General features: G+C 40.0%; 1 protein-coding gene across 3 annotated transcripts in view; it reads right to left on the bottom strand.

Annotated features, from left to right (window-relative positions):
* Positions 1–12,419, bottom strand: part of FHDC1 (FH2 domain containing 1) — a 43,476-nt gene that overhangs the window by 12,369 nt on the left and 18,688 nt on the right. For all 3 annotated transcript variants that reach the window (XM_016952389.4, XM_016952387.3, XM_063809103.1), the window contains 5 exons: positions 6,679–6,764; positions 6,485–6,585; positions 4,447–4,517; positions 4,209–4,316; positions 2,358–2,428 (listed from right to left, as the gene is read on the bottom strand). In XM_016952389.4, the coding sequence (XP_016807878.2) occupies positions 2,358–2,428; positions 4,209–4,316; positions 4,447–4,517; positions 6,485–6,585; positions 6,679–6,764 (437 nt within the window). The remainder of the gene's footprint in view (positions 1–2,357; positions 2,429–4,208; positions 4,317–4,446; positions 4,518–6,484; positions 6,586–6,678; positions 6,765–12,419) is intronic.

The raw sequence follows: 12,419 nt of genomic DNA, 5'->3' as shown, positions 1-12,419 counted from the left end.
AGCTGGAATTATAGGCATGTGCCATCATGCCCAGCTTAATTTTTGTATTTTTGGTGGAGACGGGGTTTCGCCATGTTGGCCAGGCTGGTCTAGAACTCCTGAGCTCAAATGATCTGCCCACCTCAGCCTCCCAAAGTGCTAGGATTACAGGTGTGAGCCACCAGGCCCAGCTGATTTTTATTATTATTATTATTATTATTATTATTATTTAAAGAGACAGTCTCACTCTGTTGCCCAAGCTGAAGAGCAGTGGCAAGATCATGGCTCACTGCAGCACTGACCTCCTGGGCTCAGGTGATCCTCTCACCACAGCCTTCCAAATAATTGGGATCACAGGTGTGCGCCACCACACCCAGCTAATTTTTAAATTTTTTGTAGAGACAGGGTCTTACTATGTTGCCCAGACTGGTCTCAAACTACTGGTCTCAAGCAGTCTTCCTGCCTTGGCCTCCCAAAGTGCTGGGATCACAGGCATGAGCCACCACAGCCAGCCCTAATTCTGCAAATTAACAGTTGGATTGATTGCAATGCTTTTGTTATATACATCAAATCAAGATAGGCAGAATGTGGGCCTGGCATGGTAGCTCAGGCCTGTAATGCCAGCACTTTGAGAGGGTGGGGCGGGCAGATCACCTAAGGTCAGAAGTTCGAGACCAGCCTGGCCAATATGGTGAAACCCCGTCTCTACTAAAAATACAAAAAAATTAGCTGGGCATGGTGGTGGGTGCCTGTAGTCCCAGCTACTTGAGAGGCTGAGGCAGGAGAATCACTTGAACCCAGGAGGCAGAGATTACAGTGAGCCAAGATTGCACCACTGAACTCCAGCCTGGGTGACACAGCGAGGCTCTATCTCAAAAAAAAACAAAAGATAGGCAGAATGTGAATGATGGTTTTGTTACCCAGAAAACTGAGTAGGCGAAACCTAAAATGCATGTGAAATTCATAAATTAGGATGCATTCATGCTTCCATTGTCAATTCAAATGTTTCTTTGTGCAATAAAGTTTTCCACCTTCACTGGTCACCGGCACATATCTGAGACCTGTTTGTATTTCACAAGTGTATTTCACCTTCCATTTCAAATAAACAAGCTTGCTGAATAGGATTTTTCTAAGACAATATCTAGCTCCAATCCAGCTCTGACCAGAAACGCCATTTCAAAAATATAATGCTAATTTCTATCTATATATCTCTTAGGAATATTTTTATACTAATTACAGTAAAAATGTTCCCACACAAATTTCTTTCAGTAAGTCAAAAGTTCCTATCTTATAAGATGTCCATTCTTTTTAGAGAACAATCTAGAGATCTGTAAACATGAATTATAAACTGTTTACACCTTTGAACTGATAATCCCACTTTGGGAAAGACATGTAATCTGTGGCTAGATATTCATAGAATCAGTAACTTTTGAGGTACAGGCCAGTGGCAGGGCTGTGAGCTATGGTTCATTTATTTATATGCATATGGTTCACAGATGTCATAGTTGGATACACTCAGTAAGTATATGCTAGGAACTGGCTTGACACATTAAGCGGTGGCTGAACCTGCTCATGAGAACCAACTGCGGGTGTCTCTTCCTAATTTGCATTCAGTAATGTATGTCAGCAGCTTGACATCAGCCATGGTTACGGTATTTACAACACGGAAATCAGCAAATGCTACAAATCAGGACTTTTTTCTCCAACAGCTGGTTATTGAACATTTACCGTGGGATGTGTGGATGTAATATAAATTTTAAAACACATATACAAAAGTCAAAATAGTATATACACACAGAGTCTAGCTACATTAAGATACATATCTACATTAGGATCAGAAGCAAATTAGAGTGATGTAATTAGAGCCTTATGTTTGGCAGATACTTTCTCTGTATGTGCCTTTCTCTGTGAGTGACTAATTTAAAGTAAAATCATTTCACAGCTCTTGGTACGGTTCCAAACTCTTTTAATGCAAAGGAAAATAAATGTACCATGTTAGATTCTACAAGGAAACAGTGAAATGTGGCCATGAAAGTTTGATTGATATATACCAACTCCCAAGGAAATAGGTAGTGCTGTTTAAGCTCTATCTCTTGGGCGTGGAGGGATCTGAAATTCTTAATCCATATTTTTTATACTGATGATATTCATTAGAATAGACTGAAATAGTTTCTTTAGTTTACAAATAAAGATTAATTTTTCAAAACCCCCAAATTCCAAAGGTGCACACACACCTGTGTTAAGCAAATGAAGGACAGTCTGAAAGTTCAATGAAACAAAACCTTTTAGACTTCAAACTGGAATCTAAAAGTTTTAACTATTTATCAGTTTTCATAAAAAGGTAAAGAATCTTGAATTCTCACAATTCACTTGCTCACCTAGCAGTCTTCTGAACATGATGCAATTTTTCTGAAAAGTTTAGAAGAATGGTATCTTTCTTTTGGGCTTCCTGGAACAAAAACAGAATTTTCTCTATGTTGATAAAACTGGAAGGAAATAATTTTCTTAGGGCTTAAAGGAATCTTAAAATCACTGCTCCTGTTTTTAAACTTGACACATTCAAAGCATTTCACTGAGACATGAACTCTGATACTCTTAGTAAGATTTGCTAGAACTCTCCTACTCTCAAGATACATTTAACTTTCCAGAGCAATTGATCTTGACACAAAATACAATTAATGAGCATTTGGCTGCAGCTCAGCAGGGCCCCTTGTTTCTGAAAGAATCCAATATATCCTGCTTAAATACCACCCATACCTGTGAGCATGCCTTTAAATGAGTGAGATACCTTCAGCTGTTAAACCAGTTTGCAAACAGAGTTTAATCAGAAGGTACAGGAGCCATGGCAGTGTTTGGATTCTTCACCTGTTCAGAAGGTGAGAGGAAGGCAAGTGGGAAGGAAGCAATGACTGACCCAGGAGGCTTCCCCACATGGACAGAGACCAAGTTACCCAGAGGGCCTGGAAACTTGGATTCAGGAGAGCTTTGCCCAAATACTATCCATGACCCTTGCTGGGCAAGGAACACATTTTCTTCTTTTAATGCCTGAAAATTAACCTTTCAATTAAGTCCCAAGCTAAACATGGCCCTTTGTCTTCTGAAGAATATAGTAATAATAGTGTGTATGGTTGTTTATGGAGAGCTCACCATAGGCCAAACATTGAGATAAGCACTTTATGGAGTCAGCTCCTTCAGCACTCTCAATTACCTAGTTTTGGGGTAAGTTATCACTACTCTCAAGCATTAGATGAAGAAATTGAGGGTCTTCAGGTTTAAGTAACTTGCCTGAGGAAGTACAGCTAGCAAAGGACAGTCAAAATCTCCCAGTCCTGTCGTGTTCTGAAGCTCACATTCAAAACAAGACTGCACCACGGCTTCCTCCCCAGGTTAAAGCTACGACTACAGCACTGATGTCAAAACAACTGAGTGATTCAATGGAGGAAAAGCCAATCAGTTCAATTAGCTGAGATCATTTCAAAACAAAGATATAACTGTCCTTGATTTTCCACTTTGTACCTCACTTTTTTGGTGTTATAGAGACCCAGTCAAAAAAAAATAAAACAAAAAAACAAAGCAATGGATAGGGTCAGACCCCAAACCCTGTGCTAGCAGCATGGCGCTCAAATGCATGGTTCACGGAGAAAGACAGAAGTGACCTTTCTACACGTAACTGGTCACAAATCTAGTCAATTCCACATCAGAAATATTTCAATCCTCCATCCTCTATTCTCTGTCCCTGTGACAATTACCCTCCCTCAACGCTCACCAAACAATTACAGCCAACTTCTGCGGAGGTGTATTCCTATTTCTAGTTCTTTCTCTACTCTAACCCAGCCTCCACAGTGCCTTATTTGCCTAAAAACAAAAACAAAAGAGATCCAGTCAAGCTATTAAAGAGATCCAGTCAAGCTATTACACTGTGCACAAACTCCTGTTGGTTCCCCACTGCTAAAGCATGAAATCCAAATTCCCCACCTTTGACACTTAAATCCTTCATAGCTGGCTTCACCAGCCTCTCTGCTTCACTCTCCCACTTCCCTTCAGCCCTATAGCCCTGGGTGCAGTACAACTCAGGAATCTGCTAATGGCGCTTTTACAAACAGAACCGTCTTGGAACTTGCCATGCCCTTTCCTAACCCTGCTGGACACCAGCTTATGCCTGGGAAAAACTTCACTGCCTCCAAGGGGTATTCATATGCGTTCTCTAAGTCCTAATCATTTCCACATACCTGTGCGACAAAGTGCAGGAGATTCATCCCAGGTTTGTTTGCTTTTGTGTCTGCCAATTTGAGCAAAGAAGACAGTTTAAATCCTACTGCATTGCCGGCATACCCTCCCTAAAGAAGACAAATCAAAAAGAAAAAATTATGTATACATACACACACACACACACACACACACACACAAACACCTTTAGATAGACAAGGTTGAAAACATAACATTACAATTGTTTTGGATTTTACTTACTGCATTCATGATATTCCCAGCCTGGAGCACCAAGTGTAATATTGAATGCAGCTCTTCACATGACATCAGTTCTATCAAAAAGAACACATCACAGCACCTTAGAGATGCCTTCAGTTTCAAATGCACAAAAGACAGCTACCACATCCAAGTTCAAGTGTATCTGAAGCAAACTGTGACCTTAAACTGTATATAAAACGGAAAAAACAAACAAAGCAATACATTCTATGGGATACCTAACACATCATTTGCTACCGGCAATCCGTGTCAGTGTTTACTTGGAAATCAAATAGGTATGATAGTTAAATAGCACAAAATAGTTCAATAATAAAAATTTTCAATTAGTGAAAAATGCAAAAGCCTAATGCAAAGCAGTATCCCGTGAGACAGGAGTTAACTTCCTTCTCAGCAGTTATTTAATTTTTCCTTGTATATCCACTACTCTTTGAGTATGCAGTCTCAAAGAGACCACATTTATGGAATATGAAAACTAACAGCAAGCAACGTTTTGCTTAGTCAATGAGTTATGAAGAGATAAAAAATAAACAAGCTGGGAGAACATGTAAATAACTTGCAAAGCACAAACCGCAAGGGCCCAGGCATCCAGGGAATCTTTTCATTTTATTCAAAGCCACACATTTCATTTGGATTGGCTGAAAGTTTTAGAAAGAAACTTATCATTGTAATATATTGGTAAACTAGTTCTTTATTAACACCAAATCCTTTGTACACCCATGCGAAGAAACAAAATTAAAAATTTTTAATACATTTAGAAAGGTAAAAAGAAAACATTAAAATTACACTATCAAATAATAAAATGTAACTGACATTTTTAAGTTAATATTCTCCATTAAGTCTGGTAATATTTTCAAAAAATTACAGTTGGATCACTGCCTATATTGTGTTATCTAAGAAGGCCAGTTTTGGAAGGATGACCAGATAAGAAATGTTTCTACCATGCCCACAAGTTTGCATTGCTCAATATAAAAACACATTCTTCCAGAACAAACCTTCCAAAGTCGCTGCAATAGTGTGTATGGAAAAAAAGTTTAAAGGCCTGTATGTTGAAATTTTTAAAAATCTTTTTCCTTCTTAGTCTCCTCTCTAAAATGAAGAAAATACGATGGACCAAAGAGAAAAATTTTATCTCAAAACAGGCCAGAGCAAGTAAACAGGAAAACCAAATAGGAATAAACAATTCTAAAACAATAACTAGAAATCCAGAAAATGACCAAAAGGAAATCAGACTGGCACTGACGCATGCTGAAAAGCGTGAAGGTCAGGGAGGGCCAGAGAATATGGCCCCGAGCTGAAAAGAAGCCAGCTGCAACTCCGCCAGGATTCTCAGTGCCAAGATGCCAGAAACCAAAGCTCCCACCCCTCCGGAAGGAGACGGCAGGGCAGCTCTGAGAAGAGGCTATCCAAGCTGGGCAGGCAAGAATTTAAAGAGTTTTTCAAATAAATGAAAATGGCCTATCTGCCCCTCTCAAATTTAAATAGCTCAGCAGAAATTGGAGTATGGAGGAGTGGGAGACGACACCACAGAACAGAAACATCAGGAACCCTGGCAGAAGAGTCACACGGTTGACCCCAGGAAAAGAGGTCTGCTTCTGGAAAGGCTGGGTCCCAGCCACCAACAGAGGCCACGACAGGGAGGAGAGAGGCAGCTGGGCCAGGGGCCCGGGCTTTGTGTACGTGCACAGCCCACACCACACATGCACACACCACATACCAACATACACAGAGAAAGCTCATCCAGGAGAGGAACAAGAGCAAGCCGTAACCAGCAAGGTTGACCCTGAAGCCTGAGATGAAAGAAACTCCCTTCTGTGGAAGGGTAATATGTAAATTAACGTTCATTACAGGGGAAAAATGTCAATGGAAATCAACCTTAAGTGCATGCCTAGTAACATCTCATTTCCCTTTTAAGGGTATATCAGAAATTCAGGACTTTCCATGTCCAATTTCATTTGGCTTTTTAAAAAAACTGCTATCGAAATTAATAAAAACAAATTCTGCGAAGGATCATATGTTGACTCACCTTTTATAGCAGTTCTTAAAACTGTTATATCTGTATATAGAGAAGAGCAAGAAGGTAGAAATTCCTTCTTTAGCACCATGGCTTCAATCCGAAGTGAATAGCTGAAAAATAAAAAAGTAAAACTGTAGAATTTGATGTCATTAGTTTAAAAATCTTACTGCGTGAAGAATAATAACCAGCAACTGTATCCTTACTTTGGCACCTGAATTAAGCCATACAGAAAGGAATCTGCCAGAGACAGCTTCGACACGTCGCCACTAAACGCTTTTAACTTCTTTACCTAAAAGACAAATGGAAAGGGGGGGTATATAAAATCACTTACGAATAAAATTTAAGATTATTTAAATTTCATCTTCCAATTCTTCTAAAAAAAATAGGATTTTAGTGCTAAATTCAAATTAATTTAGAAAAGACAAAAAAGGAAATCCTCCCATCTGCTATTTGGTTTTTTTAAAAGAAAAATACAAACTCACAAATTTGAAAGCAAAGAGCTAGCGTCACTTATGTAGCTATAGATACACAGTCTCGTGTAAACTGGAGAGCTGGAGCCAGCAGAATCCTCAAGAAGGTTACAAAAGGGAAGGACTAAAAAGGAATCAGTTCTAAGGATGAAAATTTTCTGTAAGCAATAATCTGGAAATGAGATCATTGGGAGAAGAAATAAAAGACTGTAGAGTCATTATAATATGGTTCTTTAAGTCATAAATGGAAAAAAATCTTATTTTGAGTATTTTGTATATAAAATACTTAGACTGAGTAAGATCTAACACAGATTTTCTTTCAGTGGTCAAATCCCACTTCACATATAATAGCTTTAAAGGAAGAGACTACTGTGTCTTCAGGTGAGTACGTATCTGCTCTTCAGCAGGAAGACAAATAGGAAAATTGCTTAAACAACGGGACGATCAATGTTAAGATTGCCCCCAGGGACCCTGGCAGAAGCATTGTACTGTGGATTCCTGGAAAGGAGGTCAGCTTCTGGAAAAGCGGGGTTCCAGCCTGAAAAGACTAGGCAATAAAATAGTATGTACACTAGGATGTACATACTATATGTACATCCATTTCTACAATTTTTTTAAAAGGTATCTATTAACCTCCAATCCTCCCATGCGCACAGCTACGTACACAGGAAAAAGATGAAAAAGCCCCACATCTTCAGGTAGTGACTCATGCCTGTAATCTAAGCTCTTTGGGAGGCCAAGGCAGAAGGATCACTTGAGGCCAGGAGTTCAAGACTAGCCTGGGCAACATAGGGAAACCCCTCCCCCCAAAAGCCCCACATACACTAGGTGATAGGATTATAGTTGTCTGCTATTTTCTTCTGTTGCTCATTTTTATTTTCTAAGATATCTACAATGAACATGATCACTCTTTAAAAAATAAACTAAACTAAGTTTTTAAACACACAAACAATTATTCCTTCAACCGTAATACAGGAAAAAGAGAAGAGTTCTGACAACAGGTATATAGCCAAAAAGCAAATAGGTGAGAGTGGAGATGAAAGGAAAGTTTTCAAACAACATTAGATCACAAATCATGCCTTCCCCACACAGAACACTGGGCCATTCCCATGGCAAAACCACTTCTAAGTCCACTGTTTAAATAGAGAGTCATCCAACAAAATTCTTTATGGTAAGTAGTACCTTAATACTATTAGTGAAGTGTACAGCCTATCTTTGCAGCTAACTGTTGCCAGTAAGTAGCTAACACTTCATATTATTCTTTATAAAGCTTATTCTCTTCCACTCCCTTGGTTATGATTAATAACATGATTTTAAGTTCCTTGCAAAATAGGAAATGACAGTTCAAAAATATAAAGGAGTATTTGCAAAGATCCACAAACTGAAACATCTACCTCAATTATTTGAAAATATAAAATGTAACACTTCGAGTTCACACCCTAGTACTAAGTCTGACTCTTAAGACTATTTTCTTCTTTTAGGACAGAAAATAGCCATTTATGTAATTGCATTTCCCTTACTGGTAGAGCCTCAAAGTGAATTGACCATTTTTAGACTTATTAAATTTAAGGGCACATGGCACTTCTGGTTTAGCTAAGCCCAAATCAGTCCCTGGCTTCTGTGCTGAGAAACCTACACGATGAATTCTAATCCCTTCTGGACTAGAGTTGAACAATTCACTATATATGGGCAGGGGCAGAGGGAAGTTGTATAAGACCATATATGTAGCATGTGTGAAGCCTCTGAAAATCACAGCATGGTTTTCGGTCTAAAGTGTAAGAACAGGTCATGCTAAGTAAACTCGGTAAATGTTTCTATTAAACATGCACTAAACTGTAACTGAACAATGATTAATCTCCTTCACTTAGGTAAAAAGCTAAAAAAAAAGTATGGATTTCAAGAGAAGGGTGATGGAAAGACCGTATTTAATTTAAATGCCATGTATACAGTTCTTTGTTCAATTTCAAGATGAGATTTATGTTCTTTAAGAGGGATTATTGGATCTTCACAGCAGCAGGGAAGTAAAAAAGAAAGGTGAACAGACCCTATAATTATTATGCATTCTCATTACCAAAAAAACCATTTATTAAACATGGTTAGGCATAATTTTGTGGGCTGAGCCAAGAGACACTCATTATGGCCCTGGTTGTGCCTGGTTGCTGTCCTAACAGTGAGAGCAGGCTCCTTGAGACTCTCACACTCCAAAGGGCACACCTCCTTCATCCTATCTAATTCCAGTCACATGGCTTGAAATGGCAGGATTTCCCACAAACACACCCACCCAACAGAAGACCCATGAGCTTCCTGTCATTCCCCTCCCAGCAGCAGAGTCAACCAAGAAGGTGGGAAAGAGATACTACAAATGTCCAGCAGAGGCAACTCAAGCTGCTTCAGGAGAACAGAAAGTTTCTACCATGTCTAACACCAGCCCACAACAGAGGAAGGGCTGGTCAGGCGCGGTGGGGGGGTTCCCTGGCTTGGGAACTCCGTGCTGGACAAGAACACACTCCCAGAGTTTCATTTCTGGGCCCACCTTCTTCCTCTGCAAGTGTGAACCTCTATTAGAGGAAAGATGAACAAACATGCCAGATAAAAGATTTGTGGTAGAGGGCAGAGAAATTCTCAACAACAAATTAACCTTGGCTTTGGTCGGCTTGTCAGCTGAGAAGGCAGGAGAGAAAAGGGCTGTTTCCGTTTATATCTTTCAGCATGCTGATAAGATTACAGTATTATTCAAGTGACACTTATTCACACCAGTACTTTGTGATAGCAGAGGTGATGAAAAGGCTGGCAGGCCAGCAGTGCGAGGCGGGGTTTTGACAACCTTTGCCCTTCCTTCCTCCAAGGCAGGCAACTGGAGTGCAGCAGAACCACACTGGGCTCAGCGGAATCAGGGCTCAAGTCCACCCCACTGCTGTATCACTCAGCAATCATGTGACACCAGACAAGGTATAACTAACCTGTGTGAGCCTCAGTTTCTCATTTGTAAAACAAGGAGTGTCTTAAAACATTGCTGCAAGGATTAAATGAAAAATACACAAAAGAATCATAGCTATGATTGATTTTTTTATGTGCCAGGCACTAGGCTAAGTCACTTCATTCTGCCCTGTCCAGTCAGTGCCTGGTACATGGGGGCACTCAATAAAGGTTTAGTCCTTACTTGTGCTAAAAATGAGCACAGAACGTTACACATAGGCTGAGAGCCACATGGTTATGTGTCCACTTACGAATTTATTAGCATATTTCTGCCACATTCCTAAACCTCTCTTATTTGGCCCTGTCTCCTCCTTGGCCTCTTCTGCATCCTCCAACCTCCATCCAGAGACCCAAAGACTCCAGGGTTGGCCCTGGGTCTGACTGGTGCCAGGGGACACAAAAAAGTTTGTCCTTACAGTGGGCAGCAGTCAGGCAGCGGCTTCGGCTTTCCCCGAGACCCCCTCCCACAGCACAGATACCCGGGAGGGTTTAGGAAGGGGCTCCTGCCGGCTCTGGGGACTGTCAGGGTGTTCCTGCTGAAGGAAACTCCCAGTTGAGTTTGGAGGGTGTGGTGAGCTGAAGCTCAGAGTCAGTAATGTAAACAAGGAGGCGAAGTGTGACCAAGCACGCCAGATATTCAGACTGAGGATGACCCCGCAGCAGGAGGTTGTGGGGAGAAACAGCTGCTGCCTGGTTCAGTGGGTGGGAAGGCACTTCAGGGTCCCAGGCCAATACTTTCATTTCAGCAGGACCCCATCTCCCAGGTTAGCTAACTGGGGGTGACAGAGTCTCGGGGATTCAAGGCAGTGCCTGGATGGGTTTTCATCACCTTGCCCTCAACAGTCTTCCTTTGGAATTATATCCCCCACACAACCCAAAAATACAAAGTTCTTTTAAATATGAGGTTTGACAGCTTACTTGCTTCTTTGAAAAATCCCTTTGCATTTTCTAATCACCTTTGAATTTTAAATGAGAAATGAAGATATTAAGAAAATTGTATTCAGTTTCCCACCTCACCACTGCATGAAGCTGAGCTGGCAGCCTCCCTCGTGCCTAACTTTGATTTAGTTAGCAATTTAAAGCTTTTCAGAGCACTTTCACATGCGCTGTCAAATCTGATCCTCACTTAGCAACACGATGAGGTCAATTAGGAGTGGGTACACAGAGAGGTCCTAAAGGAGGCCTGAAAACAGCCCAAGCAGGAATAAGGTTTCAAGAGCAAGTACATCATTTTAAAACTCAAATTAATTAAAAACTATCTATCCTAACAAAGATTTTGGAACTCCTATCCTTTACAGAAAAGATTAAGGACTGTTCAGTATGTGCAATCCAGGGTAAATTATGATTTAATGTGCCCTTCCTTTAAGACTTCAAGACTCTACTACTAACATTAATAACTGCTGCTAATTAATCTTGGCTTGGGTTAATTACACTTAATGTGCAAAGAGAAAACCTGAGGGAGAGAGAGCGGCCAGGTTAATAGGAACACCTAGATATAACTAGATCTCTAGTTACTCACTAAGATCCTAAATTTGGCATTGTGACTTTAACATTAATCAATGTAAAAGAAAAAATACAATTATATCTCTCTTGTTATTAATGACACTAAACTAAAGCTACATACATTATGTCTGGGAAGAAGAGTGGGAAAGGGGAGGGAGAAGTCAGAAGTGCCTGTGAAAAGGATAACATGTTAAAAAGTCACCCTTACTTTTTACTTATAAAAGTTGGCCAGGTGCAGTGGCTCATGCCTGTAATCCCAGCACTTTGGGAGGCCAAGGCGGGTGAATAACTTGAGGTCAAGAGTTCAAGACCAGCCTGAACAACATGGTGAAATCCCATCTCTAACAAAAGTTAGGCGGGGCGTGGTGGCATGCACCTGTAATCCCAGCTACTTGGGAAGCTGAGGCAGGAGAATCGCTTGAATCCGGGAGGTGGAGGTTGCAGCGAGCCGAGATCACTGCACTCCAGCCTGGGTGACAGAGCAAGACTGTCTCAAAAAAAGAAAGTCATCTATTACTTTTACTTATAAAGTAAAAAACTTTGTAAGAATCTATATTATTTAGGTATCTATAAGCATAGGTATTTGTGTAATTTCTTACTGAAATTTTTCAAGGAATTTTTTCCTTAGAAATAAAGGACAATATCAAAATGTTGGAAGGTTTTATACAACTGTTTTTCTGGGTTTTTTTTCTATCAAGCTCCTAACCATTCAACAATGCAGTTAACTCATTCAGTCCAAGAAAAATAAATAACTTTATATCATGGTAGTATGTATTACTATCACAACAATTTCCACCTTTGAGTTAATTATGTAGACAAGATTTTATTAACAGTTTACCTACCTCCCCAAAATTTTAGAGCATCTTTATTCAAAAATGATTGTTTTTATCTTTTTTTTAAAAAAAGTATATGGATTATAAAATAACCTGGGTTTATACTATGCAAAGGTCATCTTTAGATGACAGAAAAGGAATCCTTTTCTTTGGATGGTGAAA

Source organism: Pan troglodytes, chromosome 3, assembly GCF_028858775.2.
Source record: "Pan troglodytes isolate AG18354 chromosome 3, NHGRI_mPanTro3-v2.0_pri, whole genome shotgun sequence".
In the NCBI taxonomy this organism is placed as follows: domain Eukaryota; kingdom Metazoa; phylum Chordata; class Mammalia; order Primates; family Hominidae; genus Pan; species Pan troglodytes.
Note: the sequence above shows the minus strand (reverse complement) of the source record. Positions and strands in the feature narration are given on the sequence as shown.